The sequence below is a fragment of the Grammomys surdaster genome, unplaced genomic scaffold (assembly GCF_004785775.1).
Source record: "Grammomys surdaster isolate TR1022 unplaced genomic scaffold, NIH_TR_1.0 145, whole genome shotgun sequence".
NCBI lineage: Eukaryota > Metazoa > Chordata > Mammalia > Rodentia > Muridae > Grammomys > Grammomys surdaster.
Window position 1 is genome coordinate 1,250,326 of NW_021604603.1, and position 22,904 is coordinate 1,273,229.

Below are 22,904 nucleotides of genomic sequence, written 5' to 3' on the forward strand. Positions count from 1 at the left end.
GGGGGGGGAGGCTGCCAGCTCCCGGGGAACCACTGCACCCTAGCTCCAGGCTGTGTGTGGGTAGGAGTGTAGAAACAGGCAGACATGGGCAAATGCACAGGGAGCCCGGCTCTCTCTCTCTCTCTCTCTCTCTCTCTCTCTCTCTCTCTCTCTCTCTCTCTCTCTCTCTCTCTCTCTCTCTCTCTCGGCTTCCTCTCAAGCAGAACAGTCAGGGCTTCAGGCTTCTCTGGAAGGTTCTTCTCACTTGGGTTAGGAGAGACAAGCCTGCAGGCCTCCCATAGGAAGGGGCTTCAGGAGAAGCCGGTATTCACCTCCTAGCTGAGCTGTTGCCCTCCTCCCTCTGCTCGGGGTCCTGACTGCCCCCCTTTCCACCCACAGACGGTCTCTCTACAGGAACTCCAGCAGGACTTTGAAAGTGCTCCCTCTACTGACCCCAACAACAACCAAGCACCCGCGGCTGACGAGCACATATCCTACATCACCTTCAGCCCAGACGCCTCCACAGCCGCCGCATGTGAGCTTCCGGCCTCCACTCAGTCCGCCAGGGAGGCTAGTGACGCTCTAGCCAGTGTGCCACCCTTCGTCACCTTCCACACTCTCATCCTCGACATGAGTGGGGTCAGCTTTGTGGACTTGATGGGCATCAAAGCCCTAGCCAAGGTGAGGCACCACGGGGTGAGAGGAGGGTGAGTCTCCACGCCTGTCCACTTCCCTCAGGCCCTCATTTGAACCAGCTGAGGGAGGTTCCAGGTCCTAGGGACTCGTCGAACCCATGCAAACAGGGTGGACACACTCTTCAGGGCCATTTGAGGGCACTGGGGCATTAGAGTGAGTTCTCTGAGTGTCAGCCCACCCACCAAGATCATCTTGAGTTCTTTATCAAGTTATCAGTCCCAGAACACACCTCGAGTCCTCTGAGTGAAGCCAGTTTGGCCCTTGGTTCTGCTGCCCACACCAGTGATGCCAGGAGAGAAGAAACCATAATACCTGTGTGCTAACACACAGGCCATACAGGCAGCCTGAGGATGCCAAGCATACAAGAACCCCTCTGATCACTCTTCAGTGTCCCTGCTAATGTCAGATTGACAACAGGCCTCAGAGAGACCCCAATGGAGGCAATCCAGGAGAGCAGGACACAAAGAATGTATACCAGCTAACATTACTACCAAACAGGGACAGCAGAGGCCCTTCTCTGGTGTTGAGCCCAGCTGACTTCTCTAGGCTGGACAGTGAGGTGGAGACCTTCACTGAGAGCTTGGCTCATTGAACCTTGGTTCTGAATACTGAAAGCAGAGATCTGGCCCTTAAAACAGGCCACGATAACTTTAAGTGTCTGCCACACTGGCAAAGCCCCATTTCCGCCCCACTTTTCAGAGCGGCCTTGGGCCAACACTCCAGAGAGACCCAGGGTGCTCTCTGCCACTCATGCCTGTGGCTGCCAGGGCCCTCAGGATTGCTTGTCTGTTTGTCTTCCCCTCTGAAGTGTGTTTCATGAGTCACTTTTTAGACCCACTCAGAACATTCCTTTCCTTTCTTTTCTCCCATTTCCTTCCCCTCCCTTCCCCAACTCCTCTAGCTAAGCTCCACCTATGAGAAGATCGGAGTCCAGATCTTCCTGGTGAACATCCATGGTAAGAAGAGGAGTCGAGTGGGCATTTAGGGAACCAGAGGCTGGAAAGGGATACAGTGGAGATGGGTGAACGAGTGAGCTTCCTGTGGGTGGGGTATGTCCATGTAATTGAGAGTGAACAGAATTATACTCTGCTCACCCTAACTGTGTGCATCCTGAGTGAAGCCAGCCAAGTCACTTTATTCTTCTAAGGGGTTCATTTCCAGCCATGTAAATTGGGGGGCTGACTGGTCGAGCTTGGGATCCTTTCCAAATCAGAAGGTTCGTGGATCTGTATAAACACGGAGAGCCCGCATACCCTAACTTCCCAAAGACTTCTCCAAAGGGTACTTTAAGCAGCCTCAAGGAAGTACCTCAGAGCAAAGGACACTCACTGCATTTACACATATGCCAAGGGCAGAAAGCACACACAGATCCAAGAGGAATACGAAGGGGATACATACATATCCAGACACCAGCCAGCAGGGCTCTGCAAGGGCCCCATAGTGAGCACAATCATAACTCTCCCCACACACACTCCCACCCCCATGACCACTCCCCGAAAACCATCTCCAGAATGTGATCAGAGTAAGGGCTTGGCCACATGTTGGAGGTTTGAGGAAAGAGGAAGACTAAGCCTTAAGGGCTGGAATTGGCAACCATCTCCACATGGATGTATTAACCTTTCCTTGATAAGCAACATCTTAAATCCAACCACTTCCTTCGCCACTGGATTGAGAGCTCAGCATGGTCGAGCGCATACTGCCCTCTGCCGTCCAGAACTGATACTGCAGGGCCAATTGTCGGCTTCCCCACCAGCCCCTCCCACCAACTCCAATCCACCAATCCTGGTACCTGCCTCCTTTACAGCCCAGGTGTACAATGACATCAGCCACGGAGGTGTCTTTGAAGATGGGTGTGTACAGCGCCATCATGTGTTCCCCAGCATCCACGATGCAGTCCTCTTTGCCCAGGCAAATGCTAGAGAAGCTCCAGCCAGCAACTTCCAAGGGGTAAGGTCTTCACACCTAAAGAATCCTAGGTTCCAGCTGTCACAGACAGGAGGACAAACGGACATCAGAAAGAACTGGAGATGGTTTAAGTTCCAACATCAGTTCCGCCGTCTCGTTCTTTTGAATCTCGGGCCCCTATCTATAGAATGGCACTGTCAACCATTGCCTGCCACACTCGGCTTCTTTCTGCTTATGATTAGGTGATAGTTCTGCATCTTACATAAAGATTTAATTTCATTGATTGCCACTTATATACACTGTCTCCCCTTCCACCACCTTTACTTTTTTGGTAATGGTAGTGGGTGCCCTGGCTTGAAAATTTCAAGTTAAGATGAACAGAGAAGATGAGTTTTGTCTCAGCTTCTCAGCATTTAATTTACTAGCTCAGTGAGTGGTATGAGAGGAAGACACAAATATTTCTGTCTAAAATTTCAGAAAGCAAAGAGTCTGACCTAGCCCCACCTTCACCTGCAGGTCCTGGAAGACTAGGGAGTTTTCTGATCTGTGAGCCTTGTCCACAGGGACTCTGAAGAGTCCTTGTTATTTGTCATTACACTGATAACATCCAAACTTGGGTTCTTCAGCTTGGTAACAAGTGCCTTTACCAACCAAGACATCTCTCTCATCTTTGTTTTAATATTTGTAAAATAATTTATATTGCATACATTCTCTACTTATCTATTATAAATATCACACACACACAGACACACACACACACACTGCATACACACTCCTTACAACAGTACAGTGAGGGAAAAAGCCAGCAAAAGGAGTTTGAATATCCTGCCTTTACAGAACTCCAAAGAAAAGGAATCCCAAAGTCAAGCAACCTGCACCTCCTTCCCTATAGTGCTCACAAGGGTGACAGGCCCTGTGGCCATCTGCCTATAGCTGTGCTATATTACGAGGCAGGCAAAGGAGGGTCAGAGAATGGTGGAGGAGGAAACATGGGGTCTTTTAGAGCCTGCATCCTTCCCGCCACCATGTGCCTACTGATGTTCTGATACCTGAGCTCATCCTGCACCCGATTCCTTCCCTTCAGGCTCCAGGGGACACTGAATTCTCCTTGTATGACTCAGAGGAGGATGGTCCCAGCTATTTGGACTTAGAACAGGTAAGTAGAGGGGCAAAAGTTGAGGGAGAAGAAGAAAGAAAGAACCCCTGCTTCTATCTAAGGTGTTGGCTAGCTGTCTCCTACAGTTCAGAGCTGTAACCTTGAAGGTGGCAAGGTGTCACCTGTCTTTTAATAATGACTTTTCTCAGCATCAATACACATGTCGGGGGGGAGCGGTGTCCTACGGAATGAGATAGCTTCTGGACAAAGTCTTAGAGAATTGCTATCTTTGGGGGCAGGCAGTTGTTTGTTCATTTGTTTGTTTGTTCGTTTGTTTTGAGACAGAGTTTCTCAGTGTAGCTCTGGCTGTCCTAGAACTCAATTTGTAGACCAGGCTGGCCTACAACTCATAGAGATGCCCCTGCTTCTGCATCTGGAGAGCTGAGATTAAAGTCTTGTGCCGATATGCCTGGCTGAGAATTGCTATCCATTCTTAACTCTCCAGGGTGCTAAGCCAGAGACTGTAGATGCCTACATGAAACCACTGGGCCTGCTGTTACTATCTGTAACATAAGGGACATTTGGTGACTATGTCCACCACAGGACCGGCAGGAAGGGCTACTCATCTTTCATTAATTCATGAGGTGTTTTGTGAACACCTGCTTGCCTGACACTGGTGCAGGTGGGCATACAGCAATGAACAAAGGCCCCTGCTCTTTAGAAACTGCATACTGGGAGAATCAGATGACATTTGGGGGCACATAGGAATTATTATTGCAATTGGATAAGCGTTTAAAACTCGAAGCTCATATGCAATATGAGCTGCTGCTGTTCTGTTGGGGTTTGTGAAATTTATCATCATTCTAGTGGCCTGAATTAAAGAAAGCAGGTGACTACATTTAGAGAAATATGGCTCTGGGTCTGTTAACATAGTATCTGTCTTCCCAGTGTTTCCTGGTTTGAGTTCCATGGTCCTCTGAGTGCTGATAGCAAGAGAGACCTGAGAGCTAACAGGCTCATTTATGAGCTCTCTTAGAATCTCCAGCACATTAAAAAAAGAAGAAGAAGAAGAATTTAAAACCTAGATGGAACAGAAATAATACAACTTCTCTAGTCTTGACACTGGTGTTTACTTAATTCTTAAAAAACAGAGCTGACACTGGAGAAGAAAGTCCCAAAGACCACGCATAGCATGGTCAGGAGGAACACAATTCACAATTAGATGCTACTAGCACTTTCTCCCATCACCCAGCATTAGTTCCTGTCTTGTGCTAGCCTGCCTCCCCTGCTCACTTGCTAATACAGTCTCAGGTGCTTCATTCTGGCCCGTGGTACATAACCACTTCTTGGTTGCAGCCACTCTAACTCTAGCAGATCTGTCCTCTCCCTCACTTGTCCTTCCTGTGATCTCTGCAGGAGATGTTCGGGACCATGTTTCACACAGAGACTCTGACTGCCCTGTGAGGACCCATTTGGTTGTCATACTCCCTCCTGAGTGCCTGGCATCTGGGATTTCCATGGATGATAAACTTGGGATCCCAGGAGTAACCGAGAGAAGAGTGTATCCACCAAGACACTACAGCCTCTCTCAACTGTGTTCTCTCTCCCACCGTTCCCTCTCTCCCTGTCGCCCTGGGAAAGAGCCATCTCAGCCTCTGCAGCTGGATGAGCCCACCCTGACAAGGATGAGACTCTGGTGAACTGATCTCATCACCTCCCCCTTCCCACTCAAGCCTGGGCCAGCTACAAGCTCACTCCACCCATCTTCGCAAGCCCCGCCCATGGCAGCCGATGGACACCTTGACTTCCAGCCTTAACAGTGAGCTAAGAACAGGATGATAACAGCAACTGTGCTGAGCTGGGATGCAGTTCAAATGGGTCTGTGTCCTGAGCGATTCTGTCTGGGAAGGTTTCAGGCTGTCATGGGATACAGGGATGAACAGGGTTAGAATGTTGAAGCTTGTCCCTCCAGTTGCTTCTCCTAGTTGTTAGCTTTGTGCCTCAAAGACATGGTACTACCCACAATCCAGGAGTCTGTCTTTGTGCCCATTTCTCTCTCATTGTCCCAAGACTGCCCAGGCCCCCACTGTTGTCCAGCGCTTCAGACTCTAGTGTGGACAGTGGACAGGACCCACAAGATTATCAGCACTACCTCTCCAGGGACAGCCTACCGAGGGGCTGACTCCACCTTCTGAATCTTGCCTGCCTGGAGGCTGCCCCATTCTGGGGAACAGATGACTGGCAGAATCCTCTGATACAGCAGCAGCTATTCTGCACAAAATCTTCTATGAAACCCTCTTTACTGGATGCACGGAAGGAGTAATATGTTTCTAATGTAAACTTGGGGCAAATTGGTGTGTCCTAGGCCCAGACCATCCACCTGACCTCGGAGCCCATATTGCCTCCACTTGGGAAATCCGCCATGTCCATTTTCACTTGGAAAGGGCAGGTCATTTGCACCCTCCCCTATCAGCCTGTACCCCAGAGCTGTGATGGTAGGACCTGACAGGTAGGGGAGGAAGTCCTGAGGTACCAACTTCAAAGCCCTACTGGATGTAGATGTGAAAGACTATTCCAGACTGGATCCCCCTCTACACGGAGCTCTTAACAATCTCCCAATCTCCAGACCTTTTCATCCTAGGAAAAGGGACAATAGGAGTTAAATTCTCAGGTAAACAGAGAGATTTCTAGAGACATTCTACTGTTGACTTGAACGTAAATAGGTCTCCTCTCTCTCTCTCTCTCTCTCTCTCTCTCTCTCTCTCTCTCTCTCTCTCTCTCTGTACACACACACACACACACACACACACACACACACATCTTATAAAACACTATCATGCAAGTACACAGAAAATCTGACCTCTCTTCTTTGTTCTCCAAGTTCCTTCAATGTAATGACCCCTGTGCCAACAGGTTGGGCTGGCCCAACCTAGGAAAATAACCCAATTATTAACTTCAGCCTGACCTTCGTTATGTGTCTCTATGTTAAGTAAGCTGGTGAGCTAGTCTTTGTAGAGTTAAAGAACGGCTCTGACAACGAGCCAACACATTTCTTGGCGACAGCTGCTCCTTCTCAGTGAATTCATCATGCTATCTGGCTGCCAATGGAGCCCAAAACTTGGAAGGCAGAAAGACAATGTTATCTGGGATTCACTGTGCCCTGCACTCAAAGTGCCAAATTCCAGAAGGAAGAGAACCCCAGCCAATGGCAATCTATGCTCCCCTACTCCACCTCCTCCAAAGTCCAGGAAGCAGAGAAGGTCACAGAGCCTCAGGACATTATAAATCTCCTTTGAAGCAAGTATCTAGATCTCATTACCCTGCAGACCAGACCTGAAACTGAAAGGGATGGCAGTCTCAGTGGCCAGGTTTTGGAGTTTGGGGAGTGTGGATCTGCAGCACGCTGAGTCTAGATACACTCACAGAACCCGTGGTAAAAGTGTGGTTAGAAACAGAAGGTGGAGGGGTACAGAAAAGGTGCTGAAGAAAACTCCACAGTTGCAACTCTTGGGGAATGTAAGCATCACACAGACTGCTGCTCTGGACATGACGGTGGCAGGAAGGGAGGGGGTGAGGGAAAAGAGTAATTCAGATTGTCAATACCTGTGCATGTTCTTATAGACACTGACCTATGACATAGATTCCCTGGGAAGGCTGCAAACCTTACCTCTTGAGATATTTGTATAATTTATTTAAATGCCACTCTCCTTTGCTTGTTTTGGTAATAAAGTTGTCTTGAAATGTGTGTGTGTGTGTGTGTGTGTGTGTGTGTGATGAAGAGGTTTTAAGGAGTGCCAAGGAGATCCCTCCAAATTGTGGGTTTTGCTCTGTGTCACCCTGAGAGGAGGCCGTGGGATGTGAGGTTTCCTCATGAGTCTCCTAGCAAGAATGCAGATCTGTTTTCCTTACAATGAATAAATTTGATGAGTCAGGCAAAGAGCAGATTGGAGAGAGAAGACTGAGCTGAGAGGCCCACTTATACAGTGCCACTTTGGAGAGCCAATTCTGTAACTAGGAAGGAAGTTTAACAGTTTGGGGTAGTGGTGTACACCTATAATCTCAGAACCTGGGAGATAGAGACAGGAGAATCAAGAGTTCTAGGCCATCCTTGGCTATATAAAGAATCTGACATGAGACACTATCTCAAAACACACACACACACAGAGGCGGCGGGGGCAGAGACAGAGAGACAGAGAGTCAAACCCTCCTCAAACCTTCTACAGACCGTCCTCTCATCAATTCTTCTCCATCTGTGAAAAGTCTATTAGAGAGTGTGATGGTATGAATACACTTGGCCCAGGGAGTGGCACTATTAAGAAGTGCGGCCTTAAGAGGAAGTATGTCACTGTGGGGGTGTGCTTTGAGACCTTCCTCCTAGCCACATGGAAGACAATCTCCTCCTGTTTGCCTTCAGAACAAGATGTAGAACTCTCAGCTCCTCCAGCACCAAGTCTGCCTAGACACTGCCATGCTTCCCACCATGATGGGAATGGACTAAACCTGAACTTGTTAGCCAGCCCCAATTAAATGTTGTCCCAATATAAGAGTTGCCTTGGTCACAGTGTCACTTCATAGCAATAAAACCCTAACTAAGACAGATGTTGGCACCAGGGACTGGAGTATTGTTGTGATAGGCCTGATCATGTTTTTGTTTAGATGAATGTGGATTTGGGGACTTTGGATTTGGAAAGCAGTGGAATGCTTTAAGTGGGGCTTAATGGGCCATCCTAGTAGGAATATGGAAGACATTGGTGCTGGGGGGTGATTTGAACTGTGCAGACCTGGCCCAAGAGGTTTCAGTGGAGAAGAATTTCAGCACGTGGCCTAGAGACTGTTTTTGTGATATTTTGGTCAAGAATGTGGTTGCTTTTTGCCCTTGTCTGAAGAGTCTACCTGAAGCCAAGGTAAAGAGATTTTCTATTAATTGCACTGAGAAAGGAAGTCTCAAAAAAGCCCAGCAGAGACTTTGTTCTCTGGTGTAGTCTCATAAAGAACATTTTGATCAAGCATAGCAAACTTAGAAAGGAAAAGTACAAAATGTTCAAAGAATAGAGTGGCACCAAGAAGTAGAATGGAGCTGAATCCTATGTTCAAGGAGATAACAGATGAAGAGAGTGGTGACCTCGGGGGCAAGATCCCACCCAGCTAAGCTTATTGTTTGTGTTTTCAGTTGAACAAGGAATAGTTATATCATGTTAGGTATTATTACTTGGTTACTGTTTTCATTTGGACTTTTAATCTGGAATGAAGTACAATCCAGAAATGGGAAGCACACTTGTAGATCCAGGTCATGAGGCTGGGAGACACAGGCTGTTCATCTGGATCTGGAGAAATAATTGCCATGAAAAGTTTTGGCCCAGGCACATGGTACATGCCTTTAATCCCAGGAGACAGAGGCAAGCAGATCTCTGAGTTCAAGGTCACACTGGTACAGAGCAACTTAGGTCTAGGCATAGTGATACATGCCTTGAATCCCAGCATTCAGGAAATAAAGCCTTGTAGATCTCTGAGTTTAAGGTCAGTCTAGTCTACAGAGCAAGTTCCAGAACAGCCAAACTTAGGCAGTAAAGGAGTTGGAAAACAGAAAGCTAGTTGATAATGTAATAGAACAAGGGGACCATATTCCAGCCCCGGCAAGCAGCAAAACTCAGCAGTTTCAGACATGTGGCTCTGGATTTCCAGTCAAGAATAGAAGGGATTACTGGGACAATCGATGCTGGTTAGCTGTACCTAAGAAATTAGGGGTGACTAAGAGGAGACTGGCATGACTGGGGTGAAGTCTTCTGGGAAGTGTTTCCTGAGAGCATGAAGAGGCTGTGTTCCAGAGATAGCCAAGGTTGTACCTTGTGCTGCAGCTGGATTTGCTAATGTGTAAAAATTACCACATGGTACTGGTTCATGAAGTAGTCATGGAAAGCAGCTGAGGCTTGGCATTGTGAGAGGCCACGGAAGGCCATTGGTGAAGGTGCAGCCTCATTTATGGTTAATGGCCCAGGACTGAAGGGGTCATTGAGGCTTGGCACCATGAAGAGAGCCTATGAGAGGCTATTGGTGAAGCCTAGTTGCAGTGGAAGATTACAGAGAATGGAGACGCCAGTACCATGGGATGATCACTAAGAACAGCTGCAGCAGTGGAATGAAGTCAACCTGAGCTTAGAGTGCTACAGGGGGCAGTGCTGGAGAAGTGACCCAAGCCCTTTTGGAGGAGCCCAGAAGATCATGTGTAGATCCCAGACATTGGAACACGAAGCTGTAAAGTTAGTTTCCTTGGAGGACCCAAGATATTAGAGATCCCAAAGCTGTGGGGTATCTGCTGAGGAAAGCTGCTAACAGGGAGTGAAACCAGCCCAAGAGAATGAACTTTGTTGCTGCTGAATGCCAGATCTGCTGACAGAGGTCAACAAGGATGAAAGGAGTTGGAGATCTGAAGAGCACTGTGACATCAGACATGAAGATGCAGAGTTTGGAGTTTGCCCAGCTGGGTTCCTGTCTTGTTTGGTCCAGCATTTTCTCACTATGACATTTTGGAATGATAATGCATATTCTGTGATGTTTCAGGTATGTGATCTTATTTTTGATTTTGACTTTATGGAGGATTACAGTTGAATCAATCTCAGAAGAGACTGAATGTTGGTTTTTAACATTATTGAGACTTCTATAGACTACGAAGACTTTTAAAACTGGGCTAAATGTATTTTCCATTATGCTATGTTTGGGTATGGTCCCCACAGACTCATGTGTTTGAACAACTGGGATGTAGTGATTTGAATGTGGTTGGTCCAGGGAGTGGCACTATTAGGAAGTGTGGTCTTGGTAGAGTAGGCATAGCCTTGTTGGTGGAAGTGTGTCACTGTGGGGGTGGGCTTTGAGACTCTCCTCCTAGCCACATAATCTCCTCCTGTTAACCTTTAGATGAAGATGTAGAACTCTCAGCTCCTCCAGCACCATGCCTCCCATAGATACTGCCATGGTTCCTGCCATTATGATAATGGACTGAACCTCAGAACCTGTAAGCCAGCCCCAATTAAATGTTGTCCTTATAAGAGTTGCCTTGGTCATGGTGTCTGTTCACAGCAGTAGAACCCAAACTAAAACAAACCATAACTGCCCCCTCCCCAAAAAAAGTCTTTCTGCTACAGCTCACATTTGGTTGTGGTGCTTCATCACAGCAACAGAAAAGTGACCAATGCAGTGCCTTGAAACAATGCACTCTGCAATACTACAGGCAGCGTGGCTTTCTCAGGTGTCTCATGAAAAGACAAACACCAGGAAGGGGCTGGCAGGTAAGATCACTATGAACTCTCAGTCTGCATAGGGCACATACAGAGGCATTTAAACTGAATGCAAATTTTTATCTTTCTATGTTTAAAACCTATTTCTTTAGGTTATACAGTTTCACTGTTATGAGAAGGCCAGCGTACCATACTAACCTGGAATGGAGTATTTTGAAGACTATGGCTCTTCTCCTATATGCATCCTCTCTAGGCATGCTGTCAAAGGAGCCCAGCTGTAGAAATCAGGTCCTAAGCAACCTGAAAGATCTCCTGACTCTAAGGTTTAAGGCATAACAATGACGAAACATGATTTCATCCCACTTTTCAGGCTTTTGAAGAAGTTTTGAAATAATTTATTTATTTTTATTTCATGTGCATGTATGGCTGTGTGAAGATGTGTTACAGACAGTTGTAAGCTGCTATGTAGGTGCTGGGAATTGAACCTGGACCCTCTGGAAGAGCAGCCAGTGCTCTTAACCACTGAGCCACCTCTCCAGTTCCTTTAACAATTTTTTTAAACAATTTTCTTTTCTAATTTACTATTTGGAAAAAATCAAACTAAGAAAAAAGATGCAAAATCAAAATGGTCTCTGCCTCCAGGTTCCTGTTTGAGCTCCTTCCTTGATTTCCCTCAGTGATGAACTATTACTTGGAAGTGTATGATTAAATAAACCCTTCATCTCTGTCCTGATTTGCTGTGATAAACACCAAAACAGAAAAACAACTTGGAGAGAAAAGTGCTTAGTTGGCTTACATGTCCCCACTACAGTCATTCATTGAGGAAAGTCAGGGCAGGAATCCAAGCAGGAACAGAGGCAGGAACCATGCAGGCAGGAACTTAACAGTTTGATCTCCAGGCTCGTAGTCAACCATCCTTCTAATACCACCTACCAGCCCAGGAGAGGTACTGCCCACAGTGGAGTAGACCTGCCCACAGCAAACATCAATCAGTGAAGTGCCCAGTAGGCTTTTTCCTGTTGAAGGTGTTTTCTCAACTGAGGGTTCCTCTTCTCAGCAAACCAATTTGTGTCAACTTAACAAAAAACTAGCTGGCACACATCCTCAAGTTGCTTTCAATCACAGAGCTGTCATAACAACAGTAAGCAACCTAGATAGTCGCCAGCCTATCTAGGGACCACAGTATGCATTCCCTTACAGCCTCTTACCTCTTCCGTAATCACTTTGCACAAGTATCCACTTAACAAGCTTGCCTTGACTTTCACCTACATCCTTATTGTAATCTTGTCCATTGTTCTCTGTTCTTTGTAACACTGTTTTCTTTCAAGGTCCACAAAGAAGGAGAAAACTGTCACAAAGAATCCTATACCCAGAGTTAGTTTTTACAAACGAAGATAAAAACAAAGCCAGGTGGTGGTGGCGCGCCTTTAATCCCTGCACTTGGGAGGCAGAGGCAGGCAGATTTCTGAGGACAGCCTGGTCTACAGAGTGAGTTCCAGGGACAGCCAGGGCTATACAGAGAAACCCTGTCTCGAAAAAAAAAAAGACTGTAAAAAAAGATAAAAACAAAAACATTTCCACATAATAGAAACTAAGATAATGTGTTACTAGCACATTCAACTTACAGAAAATACTAAAGAAAGTTCTTTAAGTTAACCAGGCAGACATAGAAATCATTTGAATTCAAATGAGACAGTTAAAGAGAATCAATAAATGTAATTACATAATTTTAAAAACACCATAAATATTTGGGTTGTCACCTACCCTTCTTAATACATTAAAAAAAAACAACAACAACAACTGGGGGGGGGACTGGAGAGATGGCTCAGTGATTAAGAGCACTGACTGCTCTTCTAGAGGTCCTGAGTTCAATTCCCAGCAACCACATAGTGGCTCACAACCATCTGTAATGGGATCTGACACCCTCTTCTGGTGTGTCTGAAGACAGCTACAGTGTACTCATATACATAAAATAAATAATTCTTTTTAAAAATTTTTAAAAATTAAAAAAAAACTGTATAAATATGTACTGTAAGTTTTGTGCCAGCTTGACACAGGCTAGAGTTATTTCTAAGGGAAGAAACTCAATTGAGAAAATGCCTCCATAAGATCCAGCTATAGGGCATTTCTTAATTAGTAATTGGCGGAGGATGGCCCAGTCCATTGTGGGTGGTGCCATCCTTGGGATGGTGATCCTGAATTCTATAAGAAAACAGCCTGTACAAGCCATAATGAGCAAGCCAATAAGAAGCACCCCTCCATAGTCTCTGCATTGGCTCCTACCTCAAGGTTCCTGCCTTGTTTGAATTTCTGTCCTGATTTCCTTTGATGATGAACAGCAGTGTGGAAGTATAAGCCAAATAAACTCTTTTCTCCCCAACTTGCCTTTGGTCATGGTATTTCATTATAGCAATAACAACCCTTACGAAGACAACCTACTTTATCACACATAAAAATATAAACAAAGGGATTCCCAGATGAATACTAACCAAAAGCTGCATTCATATCAGACAAATTAACTTTAAAAGAATGGAATTATTCTTCTAAGTAATGATGGCACAGTAGTGCACACCTATAATCCTAACATTCTGGAGGCTGACTCAGGAGGATCTTGAATTTGATGACAACCTAGGCTATGTAGTGGGAACCTTAAAATCGTGGAGGAAGAATTACTGAACATAAAAAGGTCACTGCATCATGATGAGAATTTCACTTCAAAGGGAGATGAGGGAGAAGAGCAGGAAAGAAAACCAACAAAAGCAAAGTTTGTGTGAAAATGCTCTAATGAAGCTTGTTACTTATCTGCTGGTTTTAAAACAAATGTAAAGGGGAGGGCTGGAAAGATGACACAAAGGTTAAGAGCATCAGCTGCTCTTCCAGAAGGCCAAGACTGAGAACTGAACCCCAGTATCCAGTTGACAGTGATTCCTACCATCCACATGGCAGCTCACAATGGTCTGGAACTCCTGTTCCAATGGATCTGATGCCATCTTCTGGTCTCTGGGGGCAACAAGCTACTTAGTCACAAAAAAATGTTACTGGGTACAGAAAAGCTTAACAAGAAAATAATATTGATTTAACTAATATATATATATATATATATATATATATATATATATATATATATATGGAAAACTATACATTCCAGGCAACTGCCATGTCATAAACTGAAAATCAAGATCAACAAATCAAAGACACAAAAAGTTACTGAGTACAGAAAAGCCCAACAAGAAAACAGTGTTGATTTAAGGTACATATATGGAAATCTATACACAACTGATAAAATTCACTTATCCTTTTTCTTATGCACACATTAAATTAATATTTTTTAAATTTTTATTTCATGGGTATTGCATGTGTCTCTGTGAGGATGTTGGAATCCCTTGAAACTGAAATTAGAGACAAGGTGAGCTGCCATGTGAATCCTGGGAGTTGAACCTGGGTCCTCTCAAAGAACCACCTCACAGCCATCTCTCCAGCCCCTAAGTTAATATTTTTAAATTGACTGTAAACTATGTCCTAAAGCAAGTCTCAATCATTTTTAAAGGATTGGTATACATTTTTATCATAATGCATGGAAGCTAAGACTCAACTAAAAGAGATAATGTGAACAACTCCACAAATAGATAGATTTCATTCTTTGCACTTTAGCTAATTTTTTTCTTATTAAGTGAACAACTTTCATGTTTTTACTTTTTACTTCAAAGAAGCACTTGATGTATTTGTGTTGCATACATGTGTGATTGTGTGTCAGTGTGTGGATTACATGTACCATGCTCATGTAGTGATGCAGGGTACATGTAAGTATGTGTGCACATGTGTGTGAAGGTCAGGAATTTTACTAATGAATACTAAATAAGCTAGCTGGCCAGCGGGCTTCAGAGATCTGCCTAACTTTACCTCCCACCTAGCGATTCCAATCCTTCTAGGCTTCTTATATGGATTCTTTGAATCTCAACTCAAGTCCTCACACTTACAAAGAGCCATCTCCACAGCAACAAATACAAACAGGGATGTACTGCCCGATTTTGTGTCAACTTGACACAAGCTAGAGTCAGAGAGTAAGGAGCCTCAGATGAAGAAATGTCTTTATGAGATGCAGCTGTAAGGCATTTTCTCAATTATCCATCAATGGGGGAGGGTCCAGTGCATCCAGTGCATTTTGGGTGGTGTCATCCCTGGGCCAGTGGTCCTGAATTCTATAATAAAGCCATGATGAGCAGGCCAGCAAGCAGTATTCCTCCATGGCCTCTGCATCAGCTTCTGTCTCCAAGATCCTGCCCTGTTTCAGTTTCTGTCCTGATTGCCTTTGGTGATGAACAGCAATGTGGAAACGTAAACTGAATAAACCCTTTCTTTCCCAACTTGGTTTTTGGTCATGATGTTTTCATCACAACAATAGAAACCTTAACAAAGACAAGTTGGTACCAGGATTGTGGGGTACTGGTGTTACAGATTTGGCCACGTTGTAGGGGAGATTCTGGACAGTCTTTGGAACATTGGGCTAGAACAGACCTTGGTGGTCTGTTCTGTAGGAGCTTGGGAGATAAGAACGTTGGGAGTAGTGCAGAAGATGGAGGCCTGCTTGTGACATTTCAGAGAAATATTAAAGACTATTAGGGCCATGTGCTATTTTGGTTTAAGCTTCTATGGTTCTGGTCATCTGGAGCTGAAGAATCAACTATGATAACAAGATACCAGAACTACTAAAGCAAAAAACCTTTGCTTCGCTGGGATCATGACGCTCGATGCTGGTCAGCTAGAGCTCAGAATTTAGCAGTGATTAAAAGGAGACCAGCATTGTTGAGATGAAATCTTCTGGGAAGTGTTTCCTGAAAGTCAGCCCACAAAAGCTGTATTCCAGGCATAGCTATGGTTGTACCTCATGCTGACGGCCGAACTTGGTAGTACTGGTTTTGAAGGCATGAAGGGGTCATGGCAAGCACTTAAAAGGTCAGAACAGTCCATTGGTGAAGGTACAGCCTCAGTGGCAGTTGATGGTCCAAGATTGAAGGAATCATGCAGAGAAGTTGAGGCTTGGCACCACTAAGAGCCTGTTGGTGAAAGTGCAGCTCAGTTGCATCAAGGGACCCCAGCAGTTCTTGAGATGCCAGTACCATGAAATAACCACCAAGAACAGCAGCAGCAGTGGAGGGGAGCCAGACAAAGCCTAGAAGACAGGCTATGTGTGTTGCAGAGGGCAGAGCTGGACAAGTGACTCAAGCTCCTTGGAGGAGCCCAGAAGAGCATGAGTGACTCTCAGATAATTGAACATTGCGTTATTCACACTATAGGAGTTTAGTCTTGATTTGACTTGATTGTACCCTAATTTTTCCCTCTTGAAATAAGAAAGTATTTGGTTTATCTTTTTATTTTACTGGAGCCCACAATTAAGAGACTTTGGGTTTTGACCGATATTGGCTATTTTAAAGAGACTGAAATTTTAATGAGTTTGAATTTGTAAAGACCTTTAGAAGGAGACGATTCCCAGAGCAAAGGCCCAGAAAACATCTTAAACAAAATTATAGAGGAAAATTTCCCTAACCTAAAAAAAGTGATGGCTATAAATGTACAAGAAGCTTACAGAACACCAGATAGACTGAACCAGAAAAAGAAATCCTCTGGCACATAATAATCAAAACACTAATACAGTACAAAGAAAGAATATTAAAAGCTGCAAGGGAAAAGGGCCAAGTAGCATATAATGGGAGACCTACCAGAATTACACCCAGCTTCTCAACAGAGACTCTACAAGCTAGAAGGGCTTGGGCAGATGTCTTGAAGAGCCTAAGAGCCCCAAGATGACATCCCATACTATCATATCCAGTAAGACTGTCAATCACCATAGATGGAGAAACCAAGATATTCCATGACAAAACCAAATTTGAACAATATTTTCCCACTAACCCGGCCCTACAGAGGATACTGGAAGGGAATCTCCAACACAATGAGGCTAACTATACTCAAGAAAACAAAAGAAATAAATAATTTCATATCATTAAAACGAAAAGAAGGCACAAACACACACTACCACCACCAATATCAAATTAACAGGAAGTAACAATCATAGGTCATTAATATCTCTCAACATCATTGTTGACTCAATTCCTCAATGAAACAGGCTAACAAAATGGATGCATTATCAGGATCTATCATTCTGCTGTATATAAAACTACATCTCATCAACAAAGATAGACGTTACCTCAGAGTAAAGGGCTGGAAAAAGGTTTTCCATGCAAACAAACCCAAGAAACAAGCTGGAGAAGCCATTCTAATATTTAATAGAATAGACTTTCAACCAAAATTAATCAAAAGAGACAGGTTAAAAAATGAAATATCCACCAAGAGGACTTCTCAATTCTGAACATCTATGTCCCAAATGCAAGAGCACCCACATTCGTAAAAGAAGCATTACTAAAGCCTAAATCACATATTGAACCCCACACATTAATAGTGAAAGATTTCAACACCCCACTCTCACCAATAGGCAGGTCATCCAGACAAAATCTAAACAGAGAAATAATGAAACTAACAGAGGCTATGATTCAAATGGACCTAACAGATATCTAAAGAACATTTCAACCAAACACAAAAGAATATAGCTTCTTCTCAGCACTTCATGGAACTTTCTCCAAAACTGACCATATAAGCAGTCACAAAGCAGGCCTCAACAGATACAGGAAGATTGAAATAACCCCTTGCATCTTATTAGATCACCATGGATTAAAGCTGGACTTCAGAACAACAACCCCCCCAAAAAAAAAAAACAAATAAAAAAAAACACAGAAAGCCTACAAACTCATGGAAACTAAACAACTCTCTATTCAATGACTGGATCAAAGAAGAAAGAAATAAAGAAAGTAAGGGCATTCTAGAATTCAATAAAAATGGAGGCACTACATACTCAAAAGTGTGGGACACAATGAAAGCAGTGCTAAGAGGAAAGTTCACAGCACTAAGCACCTTCATAAAGAAACTGGAGAGATTTCACACAAGTAATTTAACAGCACCCCTGAAAGCTCTAGAACAAAAAGAAGCAAACACACTCAAGAGGAGTAGACAACAGCAAATCATCAAACTCAGGGCTGAAATCAATAAATTAGAAACAAAGAGAACAATTCGAAGAATCAATTAAGCCAATAGCTGGTTCTTTAAGAAAATCAACAAGATAGACAAACCCTTAGACAAACTAACTAAAAGGGAGAGCAACAATATCCAAATTAACAAAATCAGAAATGAAAAGGTAGACATAACAACAGAGACAGAAGAAATTCAAAGAATCATTAGGTTTTTACTTCAAATGCCTATACTCCACAAAATTGGAAAAATCTAAATGAAATGGAGGATTTTCTTAATAGATTCCACTTACCAAAGTTAAATCAAGACCAGGTAAACAAACTAAACAGTTCTATAACCCCTAAGGAAATAGAAGCAGTCATTAAAATCTCCCAACCAAAAAAAGTCCAGGACCAGATGGTTTTTGCACAGAATTCTACCAGACTTTCTTTTTTTATTATTTATTTATTTATTGTATGTAAATACACTGTAGCTGTCTTCAGACACCCCATAAGAGGGCATCAGATCTCATTACAGATGGTTGTGAGCCACCATGTGGTTGCTGGGATTTGAACTCATGACCTCCAGAAGACCAATCAGTGCACTTAACCATTGAGCCATCTCACCAGCCCCTCTACCAGACTTTCAAAGAAGAGCTAATACCAATACTCCTCAAACTATTCCACAAAATAGAAACAGAAGGAACATTGTCAAACTCATTCTCTGAAGCCACAGTCACCCTGATACCTAAAGCACACAAAGACTCAAGAAAAAAAGAAATTTTCTGGGCAATTTTCATTATGAATTGATACAAAAATATTTGCAAACCAAATCCAAGAACACATCAAAGACATTGTGATCAAGCAGGCTTCATCCTGGGAATGCAGAGATAGTTGAATAAACAAAAATCCATCCACATAATCCACCATATAAACAAACTGAGAGAAAAAAAAACACATAATCATCTTATTAGATGTTGAAATAGCCTTTGACAAAATCCAACACCTCTTCATGTTGTAAGTTTTAGAGAGATAAGGGATACAAGGTACATACTTAAACACAATAAAAGCAATATATAGCAAGCCAGTAGCCAACATCAAATTAAATGGAGAGAAACTTAAAGCAATTACACTAAAATCAGGCACACTCTTATTAGTTAAGCTAGGGACCTTTTAAGGTCAGGGAACAAGAACAATGGCAGCACTGGTTGATGTGACTCTCACTGAGGCTGGACTGGTGATGATTGATTTCTTATACGCATTTTTTCCCTCAGCTTCCTGATAAGAATTGCCGATGGGTAGATATGCATTCTGAGGATTTAAAGTCGATATGACTGATTTTTATATAAAAGTTTAGATTTGTGATTCTTTTAAGATTCTTATAGATTCTTAAGGATTTCTTTTAAAGATAGATAATAAAATAATTAATCCTTTCTTTGTAACTACAAATTGCTGCCTGCCAGTAAGAGAAACTAGCTGATAAAACTATCTTTCTTGCTTACACTTTGTTAATCTATAGCAAGTTGCTTAGTTACGAATGTATGTGGGTTATTGGAAATAATTGGTTTTCTTTACTTTGTACTACATAATGCTATTTCTTGTAAAGGTATTGAGGAACATACTGGGTTTTTTTTTTTTCATTGTAACTCACTAGAAGAAAGCTAAACGTAATCACATTGATCGTATTGTAATTTTATACCACTTGAAAGATTTTGCTGGGATATAAGCCAGAGGAGAAAGAATAAAATTGTTGGAACACTGTTTCTCCATCCATCAACCATGTGTATGTATGTATATATGTAAAGTTTGTGTGAGAGTATGTTGGGACTTCATTGTTCCCACTCTCCAAGTGTGTGTGTGTGTGTATATATATGTATGTATATGTGTGTGTGTGTGTGTGTGTGTGTGTGTGTGAGTGTGCATGTGTAAAGTTTATGTGAGTGTGTTGGAACTTGGTTCCATTCATCCAACCAGGTATGTGTGTATATATGCATATGTGTATATGTATATATGTGTATGTGTGAAATGCTTGAAGCCTGATTGCTGGAGCTTTGCTCCATCCATCATATGTATGGATATGTATATGTCTGTATGTATGTATGCATGTATATATTTGTATATATGAAGTTATTGGAATCTACCTTTTGCTTAATTTACTCTGTATGTATATGTGTGGATGTGTATGTATGAATTTTCTCTTTCTTTTTCTCATCAGCCCCAAGGAGTTCAGAGTTTTTTGCTGGCCACAGGGAGTGTCAGCTCCAGTCAATTAAGCTTTATACCCTCAGAGAAAAGTCTGCTGACTGATTTCTCTAAGCATTGGCTGCTATAGGCAGCAGCTCCCGTCAGTATCTGGACCAACCCCATCAGTGGCTCTAAGCACTCACCCCCATTGGCTGCCTGCCAACTAGTTTACCCACCTCACAGATGCCAAAGCTGGTTATTGGCTTACCTCCTGCAGCCAGGCAGGACTCCCAGTGGATGGATAAGGACAGCAACCCACCCACAAAATCTTTGACCCAAAATGTGTACTGCCTACAAGACGTTCAGGGACAAAGACAGAAGAGACAGTGGAAATGGCCAACCAATGACCTGTCTAAGTTGAGATCCATTCCATGGGCAAGAACCAATCTCTGGCACTATTAATGATACTTTGTTATGCTTGCAGACAGGAGGAGCCTAGCATCACAGTCCTCCACCAAGCAGCTAATGAGACAGATGCAGAGACCCACAGCCAAACATTAGATGGAGCTCAGAGAGTCTTATGGAAGAATTGGGTAAAGGATTGAAGGACCCAAAAAAGACAGGGACTCCACAGGAAGACCAACAGAGTCAACTACTAACCTGGACCATTGAGGGCTCCCAGAAACTGAACCACCAACCAAAGAGGGAGCATGGTCTAGACATAGGACCCACACACATACATAGCAGAAGAGCAGCTTGGTCTTCATGGGGATCCACCAACAACTGGAGCTGGGGTTGTCCCTGAATCTGTTGCCTACCTGCCTGCCTGTGGATCCCATTTCCCTAACTAGACTGTCTTGTCTGGTCTCAGTGGGAGACAGACTTGATGTGCTGAGGAGTGGGGAAACACTCAGAAGGGGGTTATCCTTCTTAAAGGAGAAGAAGGGGTGATAGAGGGAACATCTGTGGGAGAATGATATTGAGATGTGAATTAAGTAATTAAAAAATAGAGTAAAATGCAATGCTAGAGGAACATCTGATTCCCACGTAGTTTCACTTATCAGCAAATGAATTGTACTTTCAGTAAAAATTACAATTTTATATATCCTTTCTAAGAGAGATCAAAATAAAGCAGACTTAGAAAAAAGAAAAATGAAAAATAGAGACAAACCTTAGAAGAAAAGTTAGAAAAGTATGTTATAGTTACTATTTAATCTCAAATCTGGGTTTCTACCCTGCCTTGGACCATTCAGTTCCCAGATGAAAAAACACACAAGTTTCGTATTTATAATAAGCCTGAATCAGCACTAGAGCTGGGCAGGTGTCTACCCTCTATGAGAATCTACTGCTCTATCAATAACCCTGAATTATGGCTGGCCATGCTCCATGTGGGCTGTTCTTACTCCAACTGGCCAGTCCACATGGCAAGTTTTTACAATTCTTTACCCCATGACATCTTCCTCTCTCTTTCTCTCCTTATTCCTCTGGTTCTCTTTTAACCCCAAGCACAGGATCAAAAACTCAGCCTATCTCAATTCTACCCAGTTATAGGCTGTAGGCATCTTTATTCACCAACCAGGAATAACTTGGGTGACAATGTTACATAGTATCATTTGGGTCTATGTGCAGATTCTCTCATTGCTGGGGGTAACCAGGCCTTGGGGATCAGTATTTACCATTACAATACCAACCTCAGTAAAAGTATATAAGTAAAAATGAAGATGATATTAAAATGATAGAGCTATAAAACAAGGAAAAAGATGAAAATTGGAGACAGCCTTAGAAGAAAATTAGAAAAAATATAAATAAAATTGAGAAAAATACTAAGATAGAGGCAGAAAAGAAAAGACCAGAACCTACAGCACCACATTGTAACAAGACTGCAAAAAGTCAGTCTATATCTGTTAAAAATCCTAAAATGATTTCCCCAGCCTTGTTAATGGAATTAGAAGGATATATGAAAGAAATCCACAGGGTTATCAAGATTTCAGATGGCAACTTATAGAGATGCAAGAGTTAATGACCTATGGCTTACACTCATCACGTGTCAAACAGATATGTAATAATTGGGTCACACAAAATCATATAATTCCAAAACATTTGATAACATCCATCTTGGAACCTGGTCCTCAATTACAATGGATAACATGGTGGAAAAATGAGGCTTCAACCAGGGAGCGTGAAATAGGACTAGAGACACTGATATTGTCAAGATCTAGTGCATATTCTGAATTGAGACTACAGATTACACTTGATGATGCTGTCCTAGAACAATGTCATACAATAACTTTAATGCTTGGGACAAGGTTGAACAACAGGGCAAGCTGAATCATTTACAAGGTTCAAATGAATCTTTCACTGACTTTTTACAGAGATTAACTACAGCTCTAATTAGAGCAATATCAGATCCAACTGTTAGAGAAAGTTTAGTTAAATCTTTAGCTTTTGAAAATGCTAATGCTGAACACAAAAAAAAAGACCATTAAGAATCAGATCTACACCTCTTTATAAATAGATTTAAACTACTGTGAATATAGAATCTAATGCTCACAATTCAGTTATGGTTGGACAATTACAGGAGATATAAAAACACAAAATGCCCATTGCTATGGCTGTGAAACATCAGGTCATTCTCTAAAGGACTGTTGAGAAACAGCTCCTAAGGGTAAACTCCTCTATAATAATGCTTCAGGGAGAAAGTTTCCTATGAAATGGAATGGAATGGAATGGAATGGAATGGAATGGAATGGAATGGAA

The 22,904-nt window shown here is 42.9% G+C and overlaps 1 protein-coding gene across 1 annotated transcript in view; it reads left to right on the plus strand.

Moving 5' to 3' along the window:
* Positions 1 to 6,389, plus strand: part of Slc26a9 (solute carrier family 26 member 9) — a 25,908-nt gene extending 19,519 nt beyond the window's left edge. The window contains exons 17-21 of the mRNA XM_028764738.1: positions 379 to 660; positions 1,577 to 1,631; positions 2,480 to 2,622; positions 3,665 to 3,736; positions 5,093 to 6,389. Coding sequence (XP_028620571.1) covers positions 379 to 660; positions 1,577 to 1,631; positions 2,480 to 2,622; positions 3,665 to 3,736; positions 5,093 to 5,140 — 600 coding nt within the window. The 3' untranslated portion in view covers positions 5,141 to 6,389. The remainder of the gene's footprint in view (positions 1 to 378; positions 661 to 1,576; positions 1,632 to 2,479; positions 2,623 to 3,664; positions 3,737 to 5,092) is intronic.
* The last annotated feature ends 16,515 nt before the right edge of the window (positions 6,390 to 22,904 follow it).